This window comes from Ovis aries, chromosome 20 (genome assembly GCF_016772045.2).
Source record: "Ovis aries strain OAR_USU_Benz2616 breed Rambouillet chromosome 20, ARS-UI_Ramb_v3.0, whole genome shotgun sequence".
In the NCBI taxonomy this organism is placed as follows: Eukaryota; Metazoa; Chordata; class Mammalia; order Artiodactyla; family Bovidae; genus Ovis; species Ovis aries.
Genome location: NC_056073.1, coordinates 22225589 through 22248972, shown reverse-complemented (window position 1 = coordinate 22248972; position 23384 = coordinate 22225589). Strand labels below are relative to the sequence as shown.

Sequence of the window (23384 nt, the reverse complement as noted above, 5' to 3'; positions counted from 1 at the left end):
ATATTATACAGTACATGTCTTTCTCTGTCTGACTTATTTCAGTATGCAACATATACTCTAAGTGTATCCATATTGCTGCAAATGGCAGAACTCCATTATTTTCTATGGTGAAGTAATATTCCATTATATATTTATGCATATATATATCTAATGTATATACATATAGAGAGAATCCAGTTTTAAATCTGATCACCAGTTGACGGGCACTTGGGTTGTTGTTCCATGTTCTTAGGACTTGAAGGGATATTGGAAAAGATTGGAAGTACTTGTCTACCCACCTAAGATGCAAATAGAGAATGATGTTAAAATAAAAGTCATTTGTCAACGTGTAAAGTTCAAAAAATCAACTTGCCATTCATGCTTTTTATAATTTAATTTATTATTGAAGTATACTTGACACTAATACTAAAAATATCATGTTAGTTTCCAGTGTACAGCATAGTGATCCAGTATTTTTGTGGATTATATTCCATTAGAGTTGATTACAGGATAATGGCTATAATTCCCTGTGTGTGCTTTTCCTCTCCTTCACTTTCTCTTAATAGACACACAGTGCGTAGACATATATGTATTTTATTTATTTGTTTGTTTACTAAATCACTTGAGAGTAACTTTTAGATCTAATGACCATTTACCACTAAATTTTTCACTGTATATTTTCATAGAACAAACACACTATCTTACATAGTCACAGTAAACTTATAAAGTTAAATTTAAATTGATGCAATACTATTGTCTAATGTAAAGTCTATAATCAAGGGCTATCAAATTTTCTCAATAAAAAATTCTTTTGCAATGTGCTCCAACAAGAATCTAACAGGAAATCACCCATGTTAGTTTTCATATCTCTCAGTCTCCTTTAATCTGACACCATTCCTAAACCAGTCATTTTCTTTCCAGACATTAATCCTGTTAAAGACTATGTCAAAATTATTTAGGAAAAGTTATTTAACAGTATATTCCTTGAGTTCTGCTATTTCTTTTCAATGAGTACCTGACATTTGATTCTCTAATCTGGAGCAAGAATACTGCACAAAATGTTCTTCTTGAAGCCTCTCACCAAATGGCACATAATGTCAGTTTCCTCATCGTTGACCAGATCACCTGACCTGCCTCCTGATAAATCTGTTTGCAGGTCAAGAAGCAACAGTTAGAACTGGACATGAGACAACGGACTGGTTCCAAATTGGGAAAGGAGTACGTCAAGGCTATATATTGTCACCCTACTTATTTAACTTATATGCAGAGTATGTCATGTGAAATGCCAGGCTGGGTGAAGCACAAGCTGGAATCAAGATTTCCGGGAGAAATATCAATAACCTCAGATATGCAGATGACACCACACTTATGGCAGAAAGCGAAAAGGAACTAAAGAGCCTCTTGATGAAAGTGAAAGAGGAGAGTGAAAAAGCTGGTTTAAAATTCAACATTTAAAAAACTAAGGTCATAGCATCTGGTCCCATCACTTCATGGCAAATAGATGGGGAAAACAATGGATACAGTGAGAGACTTTATTTGCCTGGACTCCAAAATGATAGCAGATGGTGACTGCAGTCATGAAACTAAATGACGCTTGCTCTTTGGAAGAAAAGCTATGACAAACTAGACAGCATATTAAAAAGCAGACAAATTACTTTGCTAACAAAGGTCTTTCTAGTCTAGGCTGTGGTTTTTCCAGTAGTCATGTATGGATGTGAGAGTTGAACTATAAAGAAAGCTGAGCACTGAAGAATTGATGTTTTTGAACTGTGGTGTTAAAGAAGACTCTTGAGAGTCCCTTGGACAGCAGGGAGATCCAACCAGTCCATCCTAAAGGAAATCAATCCTGAATATTCATTGGAAGGACTGATGCTGAAGCTGAAGCTCTGATATTTTGGCTACATGATGCGAAGAACTGACTCACTGTAAAAAAGACCCTGATGCTGGGAAAGCTGGAAGGCAGGAGGAGAATGGGACGACAGAGACTGAGATAGTTGGATGGTATCACCAACTCCATGGAAATGAGTTTGAGCAAGCTCTGGGAGTTGGTGATGGACAGAGAAGCCTGACTTGCTGCAAAGAGGGTCGCATGAGGTCTCAAAGAGTCAGACATGACTGAGTGACTGAACTGAACTGAACTGAACTGAACTGAACTAAGGTGATGTACTCCAGATTTCTCCTGGATAAAATAACTGTTTAAAAACAATTAATATTCTTTTGGAACCTCAGGATCAGTGAGGAGAAACAACAGGAGAAGTTCTGTCAAAAGCCTCGCTTTCAGTATAGTCAAGAAATTTTGAATTCTCAACCATAATATCAAAAGTTTATGCTTAGAGTGGAAATAAGATCAGGGAAACCCATAACAGTAAATCTAACAGTATACGTGTCAAATTTCTTAATTGGGGGATTTGTTAAAGGAATTTGCTCCCTGTGTTGTTAAAAGTTGTATATTACAGCTTGTTTAGGCAAATAGTCTTCATATCAGTATGGTTTCTTCTATTTGTTGCTTAAAAAACAGGTATGACTTTTTCTGCTATAGCCCCCAGTGACAGACACCATGACTGACAGCCACTCTTAAAAGATAAGTGCATATTTCTTTCTTAAGAGTCCCTTTCCAAACAACTGCCACATAATTTTAATACAATTTAATCAGAAAGAGGCTATCTGGGTTGACTTCATTATACATTCACACATTCAATCACACCAACATCACTTTTCAAATACCATCTCTTACAAATGGATGCTGTTAACTTTCTCAACAGTAAAGGCACAAACATGTGATTTCCACCCATCAGTGGAGAATTAATAAATCACCCAACATATTACAGTTTCACGCCAAGTTAGCACCTTCATCGGGGAATGAAATTAGCAGAGCAAATCCTAGCTAATTGTGAAAGATGCTAATTACTTGCTCACCCTGTAAAATAAGGCATGAGTGATGTGTGGTGAGCCCTGCACAGAGTCATGAACACTTGGAAATGCAACACTTAAATAAAGCCTAAAACTGCTTATGCAGAGAGAAATGGGGACCAGACAGAGAGTATAATCTACAGCCGGTAAAGTGAAAAAGAATTTGCAGGGATTTTTAAGATCTCATTTCAGAACTGCAGCAAGACTAGTGGACACTTGGATGACTCCAGGGATTCATTATGGAGTCTTTACTTCTGGGTCTCTCCTGTAAATCCCCACCTGAACACTACTGGGAGCAAGTCCTCACTGGTTAATAGCTGTTCACAGTCAGGACATGGGATAGCTGTCAGAGAAATGACCTCAGTTCAGCTACTCCTGGATGAGGTGGTCTCCATTACACACCGGCAGTAATTAGCTCCCTTGCTGGTTGTCTCTGCAGAGAGGCCAGGAGCTGACTGGGTCTTGGGACGTGGATCCTGAGCAGGCGTTTGAGAGGCTGTTAGCTCCTGCTTGGCTGAGATGAACTGGTGGAGGTGAGATAGAAAACTTTAGCCCTGTCACTGTCAGTCTGGGACCCCGTTCTCCGGATGGGAGACTTATTTCTCCAAAGTTGTCAATTTTTCACTTTTCACCATCATGAGGCTCACATTAAGAAGAGAAGCATGTTCCTAAAAGTGTTGTTTAGCTGTGAGATTAAAAAAAAAAAAAAGCTATTCTACAACATGTACTATCTTTTTCTATACTTTCTAGCTCCTCTGAAGATCTGTGACTAATTAAGACCTCAATACAATTAAACCCAAATAAACGAAACCAATATTTCTATTTTTCTGTTTATCTGTTACATCCCACACACTAAATTTGCTTATGAAGGGCAATTATCACTTAATACTTAATTAAAATCTCCCTGACTAATGATTTGTGCAAGCTGCTAAAACAATTTTACCATTTACAGTTGCAAAGGTTACCCAGAGAAAGATGTTGTATTGTGGTTAATTTGTATAATGATGCAAAGATGATAAATTATTAACTCCTCAAAGAGGATGAAATTCCTCAAAAGATGAGCTTTGTGACACAATTTGAAAGATCAACATGATAAAAAGTAAAAGAAGAGAAAGAAAGATAGGAAGGAAGGAAAAGAGAAAGAGAACAAGTTAAATTCCCCCAAATTTTCTTTTAACAAAGAAAAAAGTGAATTAGTAATAAAAATGTGTCTGTACTATTGTTACTGGAATTCTATATAATATGTATGTGTGTGTATGTTAAGTCGCTTCAGTCATGTCTGCCTCTTTGTGACCTTATGGATCATAGCCTGCCAGGCTTCTCTGTCCATGGGATTCTCCAGGCAAGAATACTGGAGTGGGTGCCATGTCTTCCTCCAGGGAATCTTTCCCAGCCACGGATTGAATTTGCCTCTCTTACGTCTCCTTCATTAGCAGGCAGATTCTTTACAATTAGCACCATATATTTAACTCCAAAAAAGTAGGAATCACCTTTCATTTTAAAGTTTTTCTTTCTTTTTACTAATTGCAAATAACAAATCATGATAAGATAAAGGCTGCTCACTTCATTCCATGACTACTATTCCCAGAACAAATTACATGTTCGAATATATTCAACCTCCAGAACACAGTAAGTTTTCATTATATCATTATTAATATGTGATTAAATTCATTAGAATGGCACAGGGTTAAAAATAATTCCATTCAGAAAATCCTTTCATCTTTTAATTCAAGAGTTTCTCCTTAAAATTAATAAAAGAAAATAAATTTCACTGTGGGCATGTCATATTGCCAGTTATACCTCTCAGTATGCTAAATACTCCCCTCAGTAATCCAGAATTCATACTTTCTCAGAAGGCAGAGCTTCTATTTAGTGTACACACATATGTATTTTATATATAATTATTTATGTATTTAAATTTTCCTGATACATATTAGGAGGTCACAAAGTAATGGCAAAAGCACAGAAATTTCTTTGTTGTTGAAAAAATTCAGAATCTTGTCAATATCATGATTGGTGTTCCCTGTAGGTTTTGTTGTTAACATGAAGGTGAAAAAATAATACTATCTGGTCTACAATCTTAGGGACTTCCCAGGTGGCACAGTGGTAAGTAATCTGCCTGCTAATGCAGGAGATGAGGGGCCAATCCCTGGGTCAGGAAGATCCACTGGAGAAGGAAATGGCAACACACTCCCGTATTCTTGCCTGGGAAATCTCATGGACAGAGGAGCCTGGCGGGCTCCAGACCATAGGGTCACAGAGTCGGACGTGACTGAGTGACTGAGCATTACTATCTTAAGAAGACAAGTTGCAAAACATACCCTCTTAATGCTGCACAAACTGTATGTATTAAAACTAAGAATATCAATTATATTCAGCGATACACTTTATAACTGACTGGTTACGGAAAAATCACTCATAACATTCTTATTGCTAAATGCCTGCCTTGATAGGATATTGTCAATTCTTGTGTAACAGGTTGGCTCAGATTTGACTGGTACCTTAATTATGCTTTGGCCACCTGACGCAAAGAGCTGACTCATTTGAAAAGACCTTGATGCTGGGAAAGATTGAGGGCAGGAGGAGAAGGGGACCACAGAGGATGAGATGGTTGGATGGCATCACCGACTCAATGGACATGGGTTTGGTTTGGGTAGACTCCGGAAGTTGGTGATGGACAGGGAGGCCTGGCATGCTGCAGTTCATGGGGTCACAAAGAGTCAGACATGACTGAGTGACTGAACTGACTTAATTATGCTTTACTTTTTTTTTCTTTTATTGGCTATAAGTATTGAATACTTGCCTAAGCTCTGACTATCTGATCTTTTATTTGCTATGTAAATAACTTAGTGATGGAATTATAATTTGGGGAATTAGGTAGAAGGATGAATCTCTTCTCAAATTCTCATGTGTTTATTTACCATTAGAAAAGAAAGAAGCACAGAAGTTAAAGCATTGTGTCTACAGTGCTTAGCTGCAGCCTTCAGCCTGTCTCTGATCCCCTAAGAGAGCTTTGTATTTGGTTCCTAGAAGATACTGAGACACTGTTTCAAGGATACGTACTTGTGATTTCTTGTTCTGACAAGGACCAGAACAACAGCAGTGGTGTCCTTGTCATCATCAGTATCTCTGTCAGGAATAGAAGAGTGCCAGCACTGAGCAGTCTGCTCAGGCCTCTCTTGGCACCAGCAATCGTGGTGGTGACAGCTTCTTGGCTCGCTGAACATTGCTAACATACCACACGGTCCAGACCCTGAGGGCCTAAATGGGCTGCACCTATGATTTCCTCTTATTTAGTATTAAGTAGAGTCCTGTATGCATAAAATAATTTAGCAAATGTTCTGAAACCGTTTAAGCTATTGCAATCATTACATTTTTTATTGTAAAAATAGTACTCCAGTAGTCATCTGACAGATGACTTCCCCACCCTACCCCTCACCGGAAACAGTGTCTAAATCAAATAGTAGTGGCCCAGTGAGCTTGGAGGACCCTGAAAGTAGCAAATGATGGTCAGAGTTCAGCAGAAGCCTAAGATGTGTGGCTCTTTCAAGTAGGTGACTGTAAGATCTTGGGTTTTAGGAAATCTTAATATATGACCAGTTTACTCAGCTTTAAATAAATACTTTAGATATATACTGCTCTTTTCCCCTCCCAGCTCTGATTTTCACCAGGCAACTCAACTAACATGGGCTTTTCAAAGTATTGTTAGGTTAGGGGTTATTAATATGGTTTAGGAGGAAGATACTTCATTGACTCAGGAAAGCTTGATGTTGAATCTTAACTCTTTATTTTTTTCTACCAGGCAAAATTAAAGCTTTATTGGTGGGATCTAATTTGAGGTTGTTTAGTGGATAATAACCCTGTGAAATTTCAGATTCTCTCATGACAAAGTTCACTTCCATTCATTCAATCTCAAAGGAGCAAACAATTTCATCTACAAGCTCGGGATAATACATTTGAGTTTTCTTGTTTATGAGATTACTAATGCTTTCTTTTTCCATATCCAACAGTTCTTGATTCATATCCAACTGTTTTTGTTTCATAGCCTTCTGTTTATTTTTAGAATGCTAGTCATTTTTTTAGAAAAAAATATTCAGTTTATGTTCATTCCTTTCCAGATTATTCTTTTATTTATGTTTCTTCAGAAGTGATCGCTCACTGAGATCCTTCCATTAAATTAATTTTTCTCATGGCAGTCATATTTTGGGAAGGAATTTCTTGACTGGTTGGATATTTTCCTTCCATGCTTACTCCTCCATATTTGATTTCTCTGTATTTATTTTTCCAGGACCCCAGGGTTCTCAGATGAGAACCAAGTATTATATTTCTGATTTTGTACTGTTGTCTTGAGGAAATATAACCTATCTGTTTAGAAAATCAGGGTGTCACTTGGCCCAGCTCATGGTTGGAGGGTTGTAGCTACCCTCGTTGAGGGTATTGCTCATATATTATTGCCAGATCCTAACCAGAGTCCAAGTTATTATATTTCCAGCCTCCAATTGCAGACCTAGTTTTCTGTTTCCTCACAGCAAATGAAACAGCTACATCTCATGAGAGCTGAACACAGTGATGTTATGAATCAGTTACAGTAGTGGAGTCTTAGACTTGCTTCTGCAAGGTCTTTTTCTGGCATTTACATTCCATTCTGCTCCCCAGAAAGAGTTAATCTTCTTTTGACCATCAATATGTCTTTTAAAATATGTACCAATAATATTTCAACTGTTATGTTGTATTTCTGAGTATGATAATTTAATGTACACTCTTTCTAAGGTATTTGCCAGAAGGCTTCCAAAAAGGATTTTTAAAAATAAATGTTTATCTAGCATTGAACAGTTTGATAGTAAGTTATGTTTTCTATAGAAATCAAAGATTAGAAGTAATACAGAATATGCTACCTCTCAAACAGCAGGATATTTACCTGAGCATAAAGCATTTAGATACAAGTGTGGAGAAACCTGGAATATAAATTTTAAGACAGGTACACAGGATATTTTGCAGTTTTAATATATTTAATCTATGGACATAAAATTTAAAGTGTCAAATCATGCTCATTGGAATCTTTCAATTGATTGATCAATTAACCAATAGATAGATACAATGAGCATAGTTTAAGTGAAAGTGAAAGTTCAGTCGCTCAGTCATGTCGGACTCTTTGTGACCCCCTGGATTGGGGAAACTACCAGTTTCCTCCGTCCACGGGATTTTCCAGGCAAGATTACTGGAGTGGGTTGATATTTCCTTCGCCAGAGGATCTTCCCGACCCAGGGATCAAACCCGGGTCTGTCACATTGTAGGCAGACAGTTTACTGTCTGAGCCACCAGGGTTTAAGAGATCCTGAGACTTGAATATATGATTGCTGAGTGTATAATTCTCCAACGAAAAACATGTTGAGAATGCGATAAAGCACAGTTGACTTTGTCTTATAAAATACTTTATTCTATAAAATGTTTTATAAAATTGTTTACCCCATGAAATATTATACTCTATAAAAATATTTTAAATGTTATAATTAATATTTGACACAAAAGTTTGAAGTTTTAAAAATCTAATATCACTTTTAAGCACTTTATTTCTTCAGTACAAAAATAAGCTTAAAATTTTAGTATAAATATTTAGAATAAGTTCAGCTCAGTTCAGTTCAGTCACTCAGTTGTGTCCAACTCTTTGCAACCCTATGGACTGCAGCAGGCCAGGCTTCCCTGCCCATCACCAACTCCTGGAGCTTACTCAAAGTCATGTGCATTGAGTCAGTGATGCCAGCCAACTCTCTCATCCTCTGTTGTCCCCTTCTCCTCCCGCCTTCAATCTTCCCCAGCATCGGGGTGTTTTCCAATGAGTCAGTTGTTCACATCAAGTGGCCAAAGTATTGGAGTTTCAGCTTCAACATCAGTCCTTCCAATGAACACCCAGGACTGATCTCTTTAGGATGGACTGGTTTGATCTCCTTGCAGTCTAAGGGACTCTCAGGAGTTTTCTCCAACACCACAGTTCAAAAGCATCAATTCTGTGCTCAGCTTTCTTTATAGTCCAACTTTCACATCCATACATGATTACTGGAAAAATCATAGTTTGACTAGATGGACCTTTGTTGGCAAAGTAATGTCTCTGCTTCTTAATATGCTGTCTAGGTTGGTCATCACTTTTCTTCCAAGGAGTAAGCGTCTTTTAATGTAATGGCTGTAGTTACCATCTGCAGTGATTTTGAAGCTCTCCAAAATAAAGTCTGCCACTGTTTCCACTGTTTCCCCATCTATTTTTCATGAAGTGATGGGACTGGATGCCATAATCTTAGTTTTCTGAATGTTGAGCTTTAAGCCAACTTTTTCACTCTCCTCTTTTACTTTCATCAAGAGGCTCTTTAGTTCTTCTTTGCTTTCTGCCGTAAGTGTAGTGTCATCTGCATATCTCAGGTTATTGATATTTCTCCCAGCAATCTTGAGGCTAAGTTGTGCTTCATCCAGCCTGGCATTTTGCATGATGTACTCTGTATATAAGTTAAATAAGTAGGGTGGCAATTTAAAATAAGTAGGGTGAGTCAAATTTCTTTCTAGTTCATTTAACTTATAATTGCAGAAACCAAATGAGGAAATATATATGCTCTTCAGAAACAGGTGGAATAATTTTTCCCTCCATTGGAAAAAAATCCATTTATTTTTAATATTTTTATATTGATCTTATTAGCGGTAATAATAGTAATACAATTCAAATGTTCAGTTGTGCCAAAGTCTGAAAATTTTCCATGCTAGTTTTCCAATGACAATGTGGCAATATGTATAGCAATAAATTTGAACCATTTGTTTCTTTAGCCAACAAGTATCTAGGGGTATCTACTCTGTATGGAGGGCTTCCAAGTGGCTCAGTGGTAAAGAATCTGCTTGCCACTGCAAGAGACACAGAAAATGCTGGTTTGATCCTTGGTTGGGAAGATCCCCTAGAGGAGGAAATGGAAACCCCTCCAGTATTCTTATCTCAAAAATCCCATGGACAGAGGAGCCTTGCTCCCTATAGTCCATGGGATCACAAAGAGTTGGACACTACTGAGTGACTGAGGATGCACACATTCTGTATGGAGCATAGCTAAGTTTTGTGGGAACTCAAAATAAGTCACATTTGTGGCCAATCATCTGCTATTTTTATCTACACAGCATCCTATCTTTGGGGAATTTTCTATCCCTTAGGGCACCTGAACCTGGTATATCAACTTTCAATATGTAGGAGCTCTATCAGTATTTGGGCTTCCAAGGTGGCACTACCAGTAAAGAACACTCCTGCCAACACAGGACACCCAAGAAATGCAGGTTCAATCCTTGGGTTGGGATATCCCATGGAGGAGAGCATGGCAACCCAATCCAGTATTCTTGCCTGGAGAATCCCATGGACAGAGGAGCCTGGTAGGCTACAGTCCATAGCGTTGCAAAGAGTCAGATATGACTAAGAGACTTAGCATGCTATCAATATTTATTAAATTAAATAATTAAAATGCATTCTTATAATATTCAAATGCAATGACAAATATGAAAGAACAAAGAATTTAAGAAAAAGAATACAAACTTAAACAAATGAGAAACCCATGAAAATGATTACATTATAGGTGATAGTTTTAAAACTAATTTTCTCACTTATAGAGAAAACAAGAAACTCCACATGTGTAAAGCAATGTCTTTCCAAGAGTGACTTTAACAGATTATGCCATGGCGATTTTCTGTGTCAATATTTCTCCTGGTTGTTCCTAATTTTATCCTTTCCATTGTTTGCTTATTTTCTAATGAAACATGATTTTATAAAGGAGATTTGTGTTGAGACTTTCAACCATGATCTTTCTTAGAGGTCTGTTCTTTTCTTTAAAATATCAGGGCTTGCATATCCAAAATCAGTTTAACTTCCTTGCTTTCATTATCTCAAACTTTCACACATCAGAAAGCTAGTTCTCATTCTAAGTTGAAGGAGGACATTGGGATAGTAAGAAATAAGAGATCATTGAGGTGACAATAGTTTCTTGTTGACCACTATGTTGAGATGTTTCAAAGGAGAAAGAGGAGAATTAGAGAGACACACTGAATTTATTTTCAATACATTATAAGACTGACTCTTTTAATCATTATTTATCTTGTTTAAAGAACATTCTGTCATGCATTGGAAAAGGAAATGGCAACCCACTCCAGTGTTCTTGCCTGGAGAATCCCAGGGACGGGGGAGCCTGGTGGGCTGTTGTCTATGGGGTAGCACAGAGTCAGACACGACCTAAGTGACTTAGCAGCAGCAGCAGCAGCATAATGAATATTATTGCTTTCTATTTCCTATCTCTTCTATTTCATTATCCTACCATTTCTTCCCCTTCTAGTTGCCACGCTGAGGGGAAAGTTCAAATTACATGCAAATGTGTCATTTGTAGTAACCCAATTTCAAACATTCTACTGGAAAATAATGTTACTTGAGAAATACACTGATTTTGAAAAAACCCAAATCAAAGAATAACAAGAGCCTTTTGTAAAATAAGATCCATGAAATATGAAAAGTTGATGCTTACATACTCAACCAACATCACTACTTGAAGATAAAATATTTAAGTATATATTTAAGTATTAAAGCAGGACTTCTCTGGTGGCTCAGATGGTAAAGAATCCACCTGCAGTGTAGGAGATCTGGGTTTCATCCCTGGGTCAGGAAAATCCCCTGGGCAAGGGAATGGCTACCCTCTCCAGTATTCTTGCCTGAAGAATTCCGTGGACAGAGAGCCTGGCAGGCTACATTCCATGGGATCGCAAAGAGTTGGACACAACTGAGTGATTAACACATACACATACACACAAATATTAAGGTACTGTGTAAACTTGCTTTACAGTAAAAGAATAAATCTCATTTGGTGGAAGAAATTCACCGTGATTGAAATGAATAGAATTAACCATGTGTGCTTAGTAGCTCAGTCGTGTCTGACTTTTTGTCACCCCATGGACTGTAGCCCTCCAGTCTTTTCTGTCCGTGGAATTTTCCAGGCAAGAATAATGGAGCAAGTTGCCTTTCCCTCCTCCAAGGAATCCTCCCAATCCAGGGATGGAACTTGAGTCTCTTACGTCTCCTGCATTGGCAGGCAGATTCTATACCACTGTACCCCTGAGAAATCTCCAATATTATATATTTTGATTTATATGTCAATCTCTAATTTATTAGTTGAAAGCATAGCCCTTTGACTTCCACCAAAGAGCTGGTGTCTAGACTGAAGATCCCCTGGTGAAGAAAATGGCAATCCAATGCAATATTCTTGCCTGTGAAATCCCATGGAAAGAGGGGCCTGGTGGTCTACAGTCCATAGAGTAAAAAAGTGTTGGATATGACCTAGAGACTAAACAACAACAAAAACAATCATAAAAATTACTCTAAAAGCGTATGCCTTTTCTCTATCCCTTCAATCAAAATTCAAGAACTGAGCTATTTGCTCACAAAATATTTTGCAAAGCTGTTACATATTCAAAAGGGAAGAGTGAAAAATTTATATTGCAGGTATACCCACAAAAACAGGTGCCTGCGTGCATGCTCAGTTGTTTCAAGAGTACCTGAGTGAGTTGCCTTGCCCTTCCCCATATAGAATTTTCCTGACCCAGATATCAGACCTGCATCTCCTGCATGGCAGGCGGATTCTTCACCAACTGAGCCACCCTTTAATACTAAAGGTAAAATAATGAGTCTCCATCTTGCCATCTGGGCTTCCTTGGTGGCTCAGACAGTAAAGAATCTGCCTGCAATGTGGGAAACCTGGGTTCAATCCCTGGGTCAGGAAGATCCCCTGTTGGAGGGCATGGCAACCCACTATAGTATTCTTGCCTAGGGAACTCCATGGACAGAGGAGCCTGGTGGGCTATATACATGGAGTCACAAAGAGCCAGGCACGACTGAGCGAGTAAGCACAGCACAGCGCATCTTGCCATCTAGGTCCATGTATGGTAAATATATTCTTTGAGTGACCTATAATAAAGAGTGAAAAGCATGCTACCAAGTTGGTAACTAAGAAAATCCCTCTGGACAGATTTAAGCTTAATTGATTACAACAACAAAAGTAGTATTTTCTTATAGCTTTCTTAAAAATATATTGGCATTGTCAAATTGAAACTGTCTACTCATTAAATATAAACTTTTTAGTTTCAATCCTTTTACTTTATTTAAATCAATATCTACAGTGTGAAGAGAAAATTAATGAGTATTTTTAAATGATGAATTCACTTTGCAAACCTAGAAAAATATCATATTTTAGTAAAGGTGTTTTGGAATTAGTTCCCCTAATATAAGTAAACTTCTTAGAACCATGCTAATATATCTATAAGCGTAAAATATGTAGAAACAAGTTCAAGGTTAACTGGCCATGAGAATAGCACAAATCCTCTAGTACAACGGGATTTGATAAAATGACAAGTTTCGTATCCTTCTGTCTAGAAAAAACTTCACTCATCAAGTCAGCTGGCTCCTCTTTGTTAAGTAAATCCTCTGAAGATGCAGTTTTGTTAATTATAGTTCATTCCTTTGGTTATTTACCTTTAAGATTAGATATATTTATTGGCTTAAGAAGAGAACAGAAGCCTTGACTGCTAATGTGTTAGTAAGAGGAAATTTTAGGGGCATATTCTATCCTAAGTCAAAGTTAACATATCTTGGCTTTCATTACTCAAAGGAATGCCAAGTCTAGTTGGGAATATGACCTTGCCACTGTGTCATCACCTCACATCTGCTAAATGCTGACAATAACCCATTTTGGAGCTAATATCTTGACAAACAGCAATCTCCCATGAGTTAGTTTTGGCATATTTGCAAGTATTCATGAACACTGACAGAAAAAAAGCTTTTCCTAAAGGAATTCTTAGAATAAAAAAAACTCATTTCCTTAGTTATGGTTTTTATGTACTGAGAAAAAGTAACAAAGTAGGTAGATTCTTGGCAAAATGAGCTCTTAATCATGTTGAGTACATATTTGCAAAACATTAACCATGGTTTCATAATGTGCTCTTGAAATCATGAGCAAAGAAAAGCTCAGAATCACAACGTAAGAGGCAAAGGAAAAAATTCCCATGCATGACGATGTGTTACATAGAATGGTTAAAATTAAAATCAAAAGTGACAATTTTGCTATTCTTTACTTAGACCCTCTATTTTAAAAAATGGGGTCCAGTGGCTTTTTGCTAATTATGAGACATGAGACACCTATAAAACCTAGTTCTTAAAGTGAAAAAGAGGCAGAAATTTCTGGCCTCTAATTTGGCCAGTTCAACTGTTCGGATTTTAAAACCAGAAATATAAAATCTCACTATGTTGTGTGAAAAGCCAAGTAGTTTATAGTTAGCTGTAAAAATAAAAACACACATAAATATCAGAATTGCTTCTTCTGAAAAAAAAATGACCTATAATTTGAGGACCATTTAGAAAGTAAGAATTCTTATAAAAAATGAAGATATTATAAAGGATGGAATTATATAACAAAGCATCTGGAAATTAGATTGACCTTTCCTCTTCAACTTAAATACCCCTATAATTATATTTATATTTGAGGTAAAATTAAGATTTATATCATAAGAATCCTTTCTTGAAATCAAAACATAATTTCATTGACTTTCTTTGAATGACAATGGTGTTCAAATAATCCATCACTACTCAGCCCCCCGGAAGTAAGTGAGACCAGTTAGTATCTCCAGTGAGCAAACGTGGTAACAGTTACTTCTTGGTCAAAGAATATAAACAAACTAGTAAGTATAAACAAACTAGTAATTGATATTTACTAGCTTGTTCATATTTCTCCCAAAACCACAGCAGTGCAGGAGTTTACATGTTGTACGTGCATATCCAATCGTTCAGTCTTGTCTGATGCTTATGATCCCATGGACCTTAGCCCACCAGCCTCCTCTGTCCATGGGATTCTCCAGGCAAGAATACTGAAGTGGGTTTCCATGCCCTCCTGCAGGGGATCTTCCCCTCCCAGGGACTGAGCCCAAGTATCCTGCTGTCTCATGTGCTGCAAGTGGATTCTTTACCACTGAGCCACAGGAAAGCCCAGTTTACATGTAACAGAGCCTACATTATTGCCTTGTTACTTTGTGTTTATTTCATTTAATACTCACAGATATCCTATGGGTGGTGGTGGTTTAGTCGCTAAGTCATGTCCGACTCTTGGCAACCCCATGGGCTATATAGCCTGCCAGGCTCCTCTGTCCATGGAATTCTCCAGGCAAGAATACTGGAGTGGGTTGCCATTTCCTTCTGCAGGGGATCTTCCCAACCCAGAAATCTAATTCAGATCTCCTGCATTGCAGGTAGAGATTCATTACCAACTGAGCTAGTAGTGTTATATCCATTTGATAAATCAGGAAATGGAGGATAAAGTTAGCCATTACTGACATAATGGTAATAATAAGTAAAAAGGTTGAGAGTTTAGTGACATTTGCTAAGGTGTTAATATGTTGTAGACCCTCAACAGTGGAGACCTATTTTCTTATATTGTCACAAATTCAAAGACTTTTGGCATATTTTAATCTTTAACTTTTTCCTAAGAGTTAGAATAAGACATAGTGAAAAATCAATTTTAAGATGGGACATTTTCGTATTACAGAGACTTGGGTCAATCAAGTGTGCTAGCATAGCACAAATTTATACATTCCTTATATGAAAAACATTCTTTCTTTGATCCCTTCTTTTATGATGTGACAATACACTTTACTACACTTGTTCAAAAAGTAATATTGCAGAATTATAAATTCTGAGTCCCATAGTAAATTCTTTAGAAAATGTTTTTTAACCTTTTGTCAATTTTAAGGACACATTTTGAGGTAGTAAGATGGGGCTGTAAGAGAAATTCCATTCTCAAGAGTTGTTAAAATTCCAGGGAATCTTTGAACAATATTTATACCTAAGGATACAAGGGTGATAAAGATGATATTTCTAAAATGATTACCTGAAGCTGTCAATTGCCTGATTAACTCTCTTCATTTTTTTCTTCTCAAGAATAAAGTTCAGATTTTGTAGCATTCTAGAAGATTGATCTGCTTTCTGTTGATTTTTCACCACCATCTTTTTCTGGTAAGCATTAAGTCAAGCTATATTCAATATCTCAAGTGATTCCTATTCATTTATCCCACCAGTCACTCACTTGCAAACCTATGATAACATTTCCCTGCAGACCTGGGGCTTATTGCTCTCTAGGATGGAAACATTAGCTAGTTCAGAACAGAGTCATTTTTAAGAGTGAGTAAAGAAATTCTTTGGAAGGTAAACCTTCCTGAAGAGACAAGCAGACCTGAGAAACTGAGAAATTCAAGGAGAAAGAACATTTGAGCAACTGGATCTGGCCATACTTAAAGTCAAAACTATACCATCTGACTTCTCACATACAAATGACAAATAATTTCTTTCACTTGTACCTATACTTTTATATACTTACTTATATATTCATTTTTCTAATTATCCCCTATATTTAAAGATAGGGATTCTAAATTTAGTGTGCGTAAGAATCCCTGGAGAAGTTAGTGACAGATTTATGGCTTTTCTTTTAGAATTCCTGTTTTAACCATTTGGGGAAAGAACCCAGGAATTTGCATTTTTTAGCCAATATTTCATGTGTTTCTTATATATTTGAGATTTTCATACTTTAAGGAAAGTTGGTTTTAAGGATTAAGAAATTATGTGTTTTGATAGTACTTGAAAACTCAGCCACAAATATCAATAACATTGTCTGGTACAAATATTAAGTGTCCTTATCTCTCCAAGTATATATACAATGAATAGCACTTGCTTTACTCAATCAGATAACTGAAAATAAGAATCAATGACTGTATCCTTAGAGAGGCATCCTTCTGATCAATAGCCATTGGCTGTTTTTACCTAATACTCAACACCAGGCACACTAACAAATAACCATTGAAATTAATGACTTTATATTGTGCTAGGTTCAGGACAGCTGTTCCAGAATCTTCTAATATGAACTGATACTTTTCACTGCTGATGGCAACCATGGCCCATGCTATCATGCCATCTGCTCAGCTCTCACTCACCGGCAGCTGCTGCTCTTGCTTTGGCACCGTCTGCCTGGCTATCTCTGCCTCCCATCTGTACTATTCCTTGGCAATGCTAAAATTACAGCACATTTCACCCCCACTCCTAAAGAGAGGAATTCCTTAGTCATTTCTCCTTTTAGATATAGGGAAGCCCTTTGTGAGACCTCTATAGGGCTCACTCTTCTTTCTTCTCAGACATAACAATTTCATAGTATCAGTGATTTCTTAAATTGTGGGAGAAACAGTCTTGTTTGTTACAGCAGAAATGCAGATACAAGTATAATAACATTTCGTGTTTAGATGATGTTGGTGCTTAAAAAATACTAAAAAATACTAAAATTATTTTTAAGAACTAAAATATTTTACTAGTTATAAAGAAGCAAATGAACTCTTAGAGATTTTTGCAATGTATATATATATTTGCAACACAAATGTGTTGACCATAAGCTTATCATATATTTGATTAACAAACAAATATGAGAACAGTAGTGTACTACTATCAGCGAGAAATATGAAATTTTAGAAACATTAACCCTGTTTGGTAAATATATAGAAATGATTGTAAATAAAATGTAGAAAGATCAATTAAGTCTTTGGAAGAGGAATTTATCTGGTAGTCCAGTGGATACAACTTCACCTTCCAATGCAGAGGATGTGGGTTCAATCCCTGGTCGAGGAGCAGAGATCCCACATATCTCATAAACAAAAACCCAAATCATAAAACAGAAGCAATACTGTTTATTGAATAATAATATATTATTTATTGAATAATAATATATTCAATAAAGACTTAGAGGGGAAAAAAGTATTTAGAAGAGTTAATCTCCGAAACACTTCTCCAGTACCCTCCTTTATCTCTAAGGGCAGATGACTCCTTTCCAACAGAAAATAGAAGATTTTATAAATTAAAGATATTAAATAAGAAGAGCTTTGGATTCAGGGGTATGAAATGAAGCACAAGGCAAAGATGAAACATATGGAAAAATTAAAAGAAGATATCTCATAATGATATCTATATACAGAATCAGAATTCTAAGTTCTAATCTTCCCCCAAACAGATAATTCAATAGCTTTCCATAAACTTTAAATTAAAAGGTTATTTTCCCCTTTGGTGGTGGCAAGGGAAAACCTCCATATTTTTATATTTGAGATGTTTAAAGAAATTTTAAGAGAGAAAATCATGATAACCTTATTATGTCAAACAGAAAACAAATCCAGAATTAGTAAAGACAGACTTTTGACTGAAAAACTATTGCAAGGGAGAGGGAAAGGTTATTTGCCTGGAGAAGAGACCAGAACTAAGTATGAGGGCTGTAGGATTTCTCAGGGCTGGGTGAGCTACACAAAAAGTGTTGGAGAAGATTGGGAGGCAGCCAAATGCTACCTGTGTTTGTGAACTGGTTTTATCCAAAGGAGAAATAAACTTCTCCTATCTTTGGAACAGGACGTAGTTTTATAGCCCAGAGCAAGGCATCCCATCATAATCAGAGGCCCACCTTCTGTAGAAACAGAGAGAGAGTAATGCCATTTTTTTACGAACTATTAATAATTAAAAATAATGCTGATAAGACTAGGAATTTTATCTAGGCACATTCTGTAGAAGGTAAAGAGTAATCTTTTCTACTATAGAGGAAGACGTTCATCCTTTAAACAAAGATGCAAGCTGGGACTCAGCAAAGTTTGAAAAACAGTGATTTCACAGTCTAGAATAAACTGATACCTGAAGAAAAAATTATTCTATTTCTCCTTGGGAAAAAAATAACATACAGATGTATTTCTCTGTCACTGTTGTTCCTTGTATAGACTTTACTAGCAATAATAGTTGAAACTTTTTCTTTCATTTTTTCAGATTTATTAATTTTTATATATTTAACAAAATACAGACGTTACTATGTTCTGGGACATTGATCTAAATGCTTAACAGATATTAATTCATTCAATCATAACAACCTCCCAAAATAGGTTTTATTAGTACCTCCATTTATAAACAAGGAAATGAAGACACAGAAAGGTTTAGTTGTTCAGGATACATTGATGATTGGCAGGGCACAGACTATGCTATTTTGATGAAACAACTAAAAACTATTTAAGTCACACAACATGGAGCAACAGAACTGAAAATGGAACCCAGATTTCTATGTTTTGTTTCCTATTTGACTAAGTTTGCCTTTAAAACTTCCTTTTGTTGGATGAAAATCTGACCAACAAACTCAGAAAAGAAAAAAATGCCTACCTTTTAGAAATCATAGCACCAGATTAAGACAGAAAGTTAATTATGAAAGGAAGAATAAATGTGGAAAAAACCAGAGTAGCTTTCTTCAAGTAGATTCATTCTTGTCTCTTCTTAGATGCAGCCCATCCCCCTCCAGCAGAAAAGAAAACAAACAAAAAGCAACCTTTAAAGGGATTGTGTCTATGGCTTGATTCACTTAGAAATTTTATTTTCTTATAGCTTAAGTGCAATAAAATGTGTTTTTTAGAAACAAAACAAAACAGAAAGTTGAGCGATACAGACAAAAGATAAAACCATAAAATCTAAAGGTTTCCCAGGTGGTTCAGTGGTAAAGAATCCACCTGCCAGTGCAGAAGATATGGGTTCGATCCCTGATCCAGGAAGATCCCACATACCACGGAGCAACTAAGGCCATGTGCTACAACTATTGAGCCTGTGCTCTAGAGCCTGGGAATCACAACTACTGAGATTCAGGTGCTGCAACTGCTGGACCCGTGTGCCCCAAGCTCATGCTCTGCAACAAGAGAAGGCACCCCAGTGAGAAGCCCAGACACTGCAACTAGAGAGTAGCTCCTGCTCATGTCAACTAGAGAAAAATCCTAGCACAGCCAAAATTAATAAATACATAAATTTTTAAATAAAAATTAAAAAGTAGGATTTCTTCAATCCATAAGGAAGATCTACGTCTGTAACTAACTAATAAGAAACACTGTTTATAAATTGTTTAATTTTTGTGTGTAGAACATTTGTTTATTTTTGTTAGTTTTTATTGGAGAATAGTAAAAATGTTACTTTACAATTTTGTGTTAGTTTCTGCTGTCCAGCAAAGACAGAATCAACTATACATATACATATATCCCATATTTTTGTTGGATTTCCTCCCCAATTAGGTCACTACAGAGCATTAAGTAGAGTTCTCTGTGCTGTAATTGTAACTCTTAATCAAAATTAACTAAATCCTTTGTAAAGAGAAAAACATGAAAGGTGGAAAAATAAGAATTGACAGTCAAACACAAACGTTTGAAGAAATTAACTGTATCTGAATTCTGTGTTCCTGGACAGTAGCAACTATCAAGAAATCCCCAAGCATATGTTGATTCCAAGAAAAGACTAGCCACAAAGGACTATCCTACTCTTACATATTCAGAAATACTGCACTTTCCCTCCTTCCTCCTGACTCTCATACACTTGTGTATGATTCCTTTGTTTACTTGACTCTATAAAACTCTAGACTCCTTTTCTTTCAGGCAATCTCCACCTGTTTCCCTATCACAAGAGGCTGAATACAGTTATCTCCTTAATTGTCCTATGCGTTTGTCTTCCACATAGCACAACTTTCTACAGCTGTGTACATCCCTTTTACAATGATTAACTAGTAATTTTTGGATGTAGGAAAGCATTTCATACTGACACAAGGAAAGTCAGATTTTTCTTAACTGTAGACACACTAGCTCCCAGGCAGACGAACGCATGAGAGCTTGTAGCTTCAGTTCTACAACCTCAGCCACAAATCACAAGTAAACAGACACAAAAGACTTGCACATTCCTTCCCAGCAGGCATAAACTTATTTACTTCTTGGAGCTGGCAACCAGAAATATCATTGAAAATGACTAACAAACTGGATTCTCCATCATCTCTCATCTAGTGGAGGACAGATTAATATCATTGATCAACCAAGAACACCAAATGGTCAGATGATAAAACTGAATTATCAATTATTGCTTCCACCCACCAATGGGGAATCACTTAGTGGCTGTGATGAATGAGAAAGAAAAATGAAAACACAGAATCAGAAGAGAGGAGGGGAAAAGAGTAAACAAGGGTCATATGCTTTAAAACTTCATTGTCTTTTGGAATTCACTTTAGAAGCAAAGAAAACCATGCCTGTGGTTGAGAATCCCAGTAACGACTCTTCCGCATCAGTGCACTTTACCAAACTAACAGGTAAATCCATGAGTATCTTGGGGTCGTCTCTAAAAGAGAAGCTACATTGATGTTTGATTCCTCTATGGTCAAGTTTACCAGTTGCTAATTCTACCCTCACAGATTGAGCTTCCTAGTGAGCGTCTGTAGTGTTGTTTTACTCTTAAATATAAGCTGACAGTCATAGATCAGCAAATATTTTGAGCATAAGAATAAAAGATATCAAAGCCAACAAACAAGGAAAGTCATTATAAAGTAAAAAGAGCCAATTCAGTTTACAGGTTTTTTAAAAGGGAGAAAAAAAATGATTTTGCATAGTATACAAATATGTTCATTGTGCTATCTTATCCACCCCTACCAGAAGCAGCTATCAAATGATTTACTCAACAAACAAATGCAGAGATTTCCAAATGAAGACTAAATGTTTAAGAAAGCAAGTGAGAACAAAGAAGTAGGTAGGACCACCTTTTGAGGGAAGTGATTTGTTAACTAATAATATGAAATATATCCCCAAAGCTATATAAAATTGTTGAGGAATTCTGGATTTGCTAGTGTATTCAGTACTTTCACAAATATTCGACATTATTGAAATATAGCACATTAGAGATTTACTTCAGGCTTTTCTACTGTTCATCCTAACAGAGAATCTAAATACTTAAAATAAGTCACAAATTATTTGCTTCTAGACGTTAGAGGCCATATTTTCATTCATATTCTAAATTTAAGATCTAGAAGTACTGAATACTAATGCTATATAGCCCATGTAGGATAGTTCTCCATTTCCCAGGGTTAAAGGAGACTGATGAAAGAGAGGCAACTGAGGAAGTAAATAGGAGTTATGTGTTATGCTACCTCCAGTCTGGTGAGTTATTTTCTCTGGCTACATACGCATCCAGAGAGAAAGATTAATCTTCCTACTAACTATTGAGAAGCTGGGGAGCCCACCTCTGCATTCAAATATTTTGTGCACCAATAATATACAAAACTTAGGGATTTACTTACAGGAGGCTTAAGGAGTTTGTTTCTTTTTTGCATTTTTGAATTTAACATTTTATAATTTCTCTACATCTCTCTTTCTTTTTTTCCTGATTCTCTAAGTGACTTGTATCTTTCTTCTGCTGTCTTAAGTATTTCCTACCCAATATTCCTTGAAAATAATTGTATCCTCTTGTTCTTTTTCCTTTTTTACTCTGCCAGTGCAAGCCTCCTCTTAATGCTGAATATAAAAGAAATCTTTCTCTCCCTAGACTGTTGTCAGGTCTGAAGTTGGGAGGGATAAATTCTGCTCCTGTAGGAAAGTGAAAGTGTTAGATGCTCAGTCGTGTTCAACTTTTTTTTAAATATAAAATTTATTTATTTTAATTGGAGGTTAATTACTTTACAATATTGTATTGGTTTTGCCATACATCAACATGAATCCGCTATGGGTATACACTTGTTCCCCATCCTGAACTCCCCTCCCACCTCAACTCTTAACTCTTTGGGATTGCATAGGCTGTAGCTTGCCAAGCTCCTCTGCCCATGGAATTCTCCAGGTAAGAATACTGGAGTGGGTAGCTATTCCCTTCTTCAGGGGATCTTCCTGACTCAGGGATTGAATCCAGGTCTCCTACATTGAAGGCAGATTCTTTATTATCTGAACCACCAGGAAAGCTCCAGGGAAGCACCAGGAAAGCTGTCATAGGAAGATAATGACATTTTCAACGTTAATCTAACCCCATGCATTCTTGACTTCACCTTAATTCAATTCTCTGATGTCTCCTTAAAATGAAGACTTCACAAACTCTCACCTGGAGTATAAAACAATAAAGAAGAACTGATGGAGAATAATAAGAGATGTAGTGGAAAAGAAAAATTTCACCTGACATTTGCTAAAATATATCAAGGAAAACTGTATTCGAGACTATTGCAGTAAGAGTCGAAACTATATTGCAAGAGAAAAGAAAGATTGAACTTGATTCTGTTAAAAGACAGAGGATTTTAAATGCCGGCGTGAACTAATGGAAAAGTACTGGAGGACATGAGGGGGCAGGTCCGTCAATGTGATTACTAATTTACAACAATGTGTTTACTAATTGTTGCTGATTGAAATTGGGCATCTATCCTCCCACAGGAACCCATAGGCAGTGGCTCTATTTTCCTTGACGGTTACATTTCAAAGGATGGTTCCAAGGTATTCGAGAAGGAGATTCCTGGATTCTAAAGGTTTCACAGTCAAGAGGAGAAAAAGAATTTACAATTGCAAGTTTTCTAAAGTAAATGCTCTAATAAAAGGGAACATGTCTTGCTTTGTGTGAGAGCAGATAGAAG

At 36.6% G+C, this 23384-nt stretch overlaps 1 protein-coding gene across 4 annotated transcripts in view; it reads left to right on the top strand.

Moving 5' to 3' along the window:
- The window catches only part of CRISP1 (cysteine rich secretory protein 1), a 72212-nt gene that overhangs the window by 22874 nt on the left and 25954 nt on the right, over window positions 1-23384 (top strand). The window contains exons 2-3 of one of the 4 annotated variants that reach the window (XM_060403694.1): window positions 15869-15943; window positions 21018-21095. The exons of 1 other annotated variant lie outside the window; for it this stretch is intronic. In XM_060403694.1, coding sequence (XP_060259677.1) covers window positions 21032-21095 — 64 coding nt within the window. In that variant the 5' untranslated portion in view covers window positions 15869-15943; window positions 21018-21031. Of the gene's footprint in view, window positions 1-15868; window positions 15944-20747; window positions 21096-23384 lie in introns of those variants that run through there. 2 more of the 4 variants (XM_042236972.2, XM_042236971.2) reach the window with 2 other exon arrangements.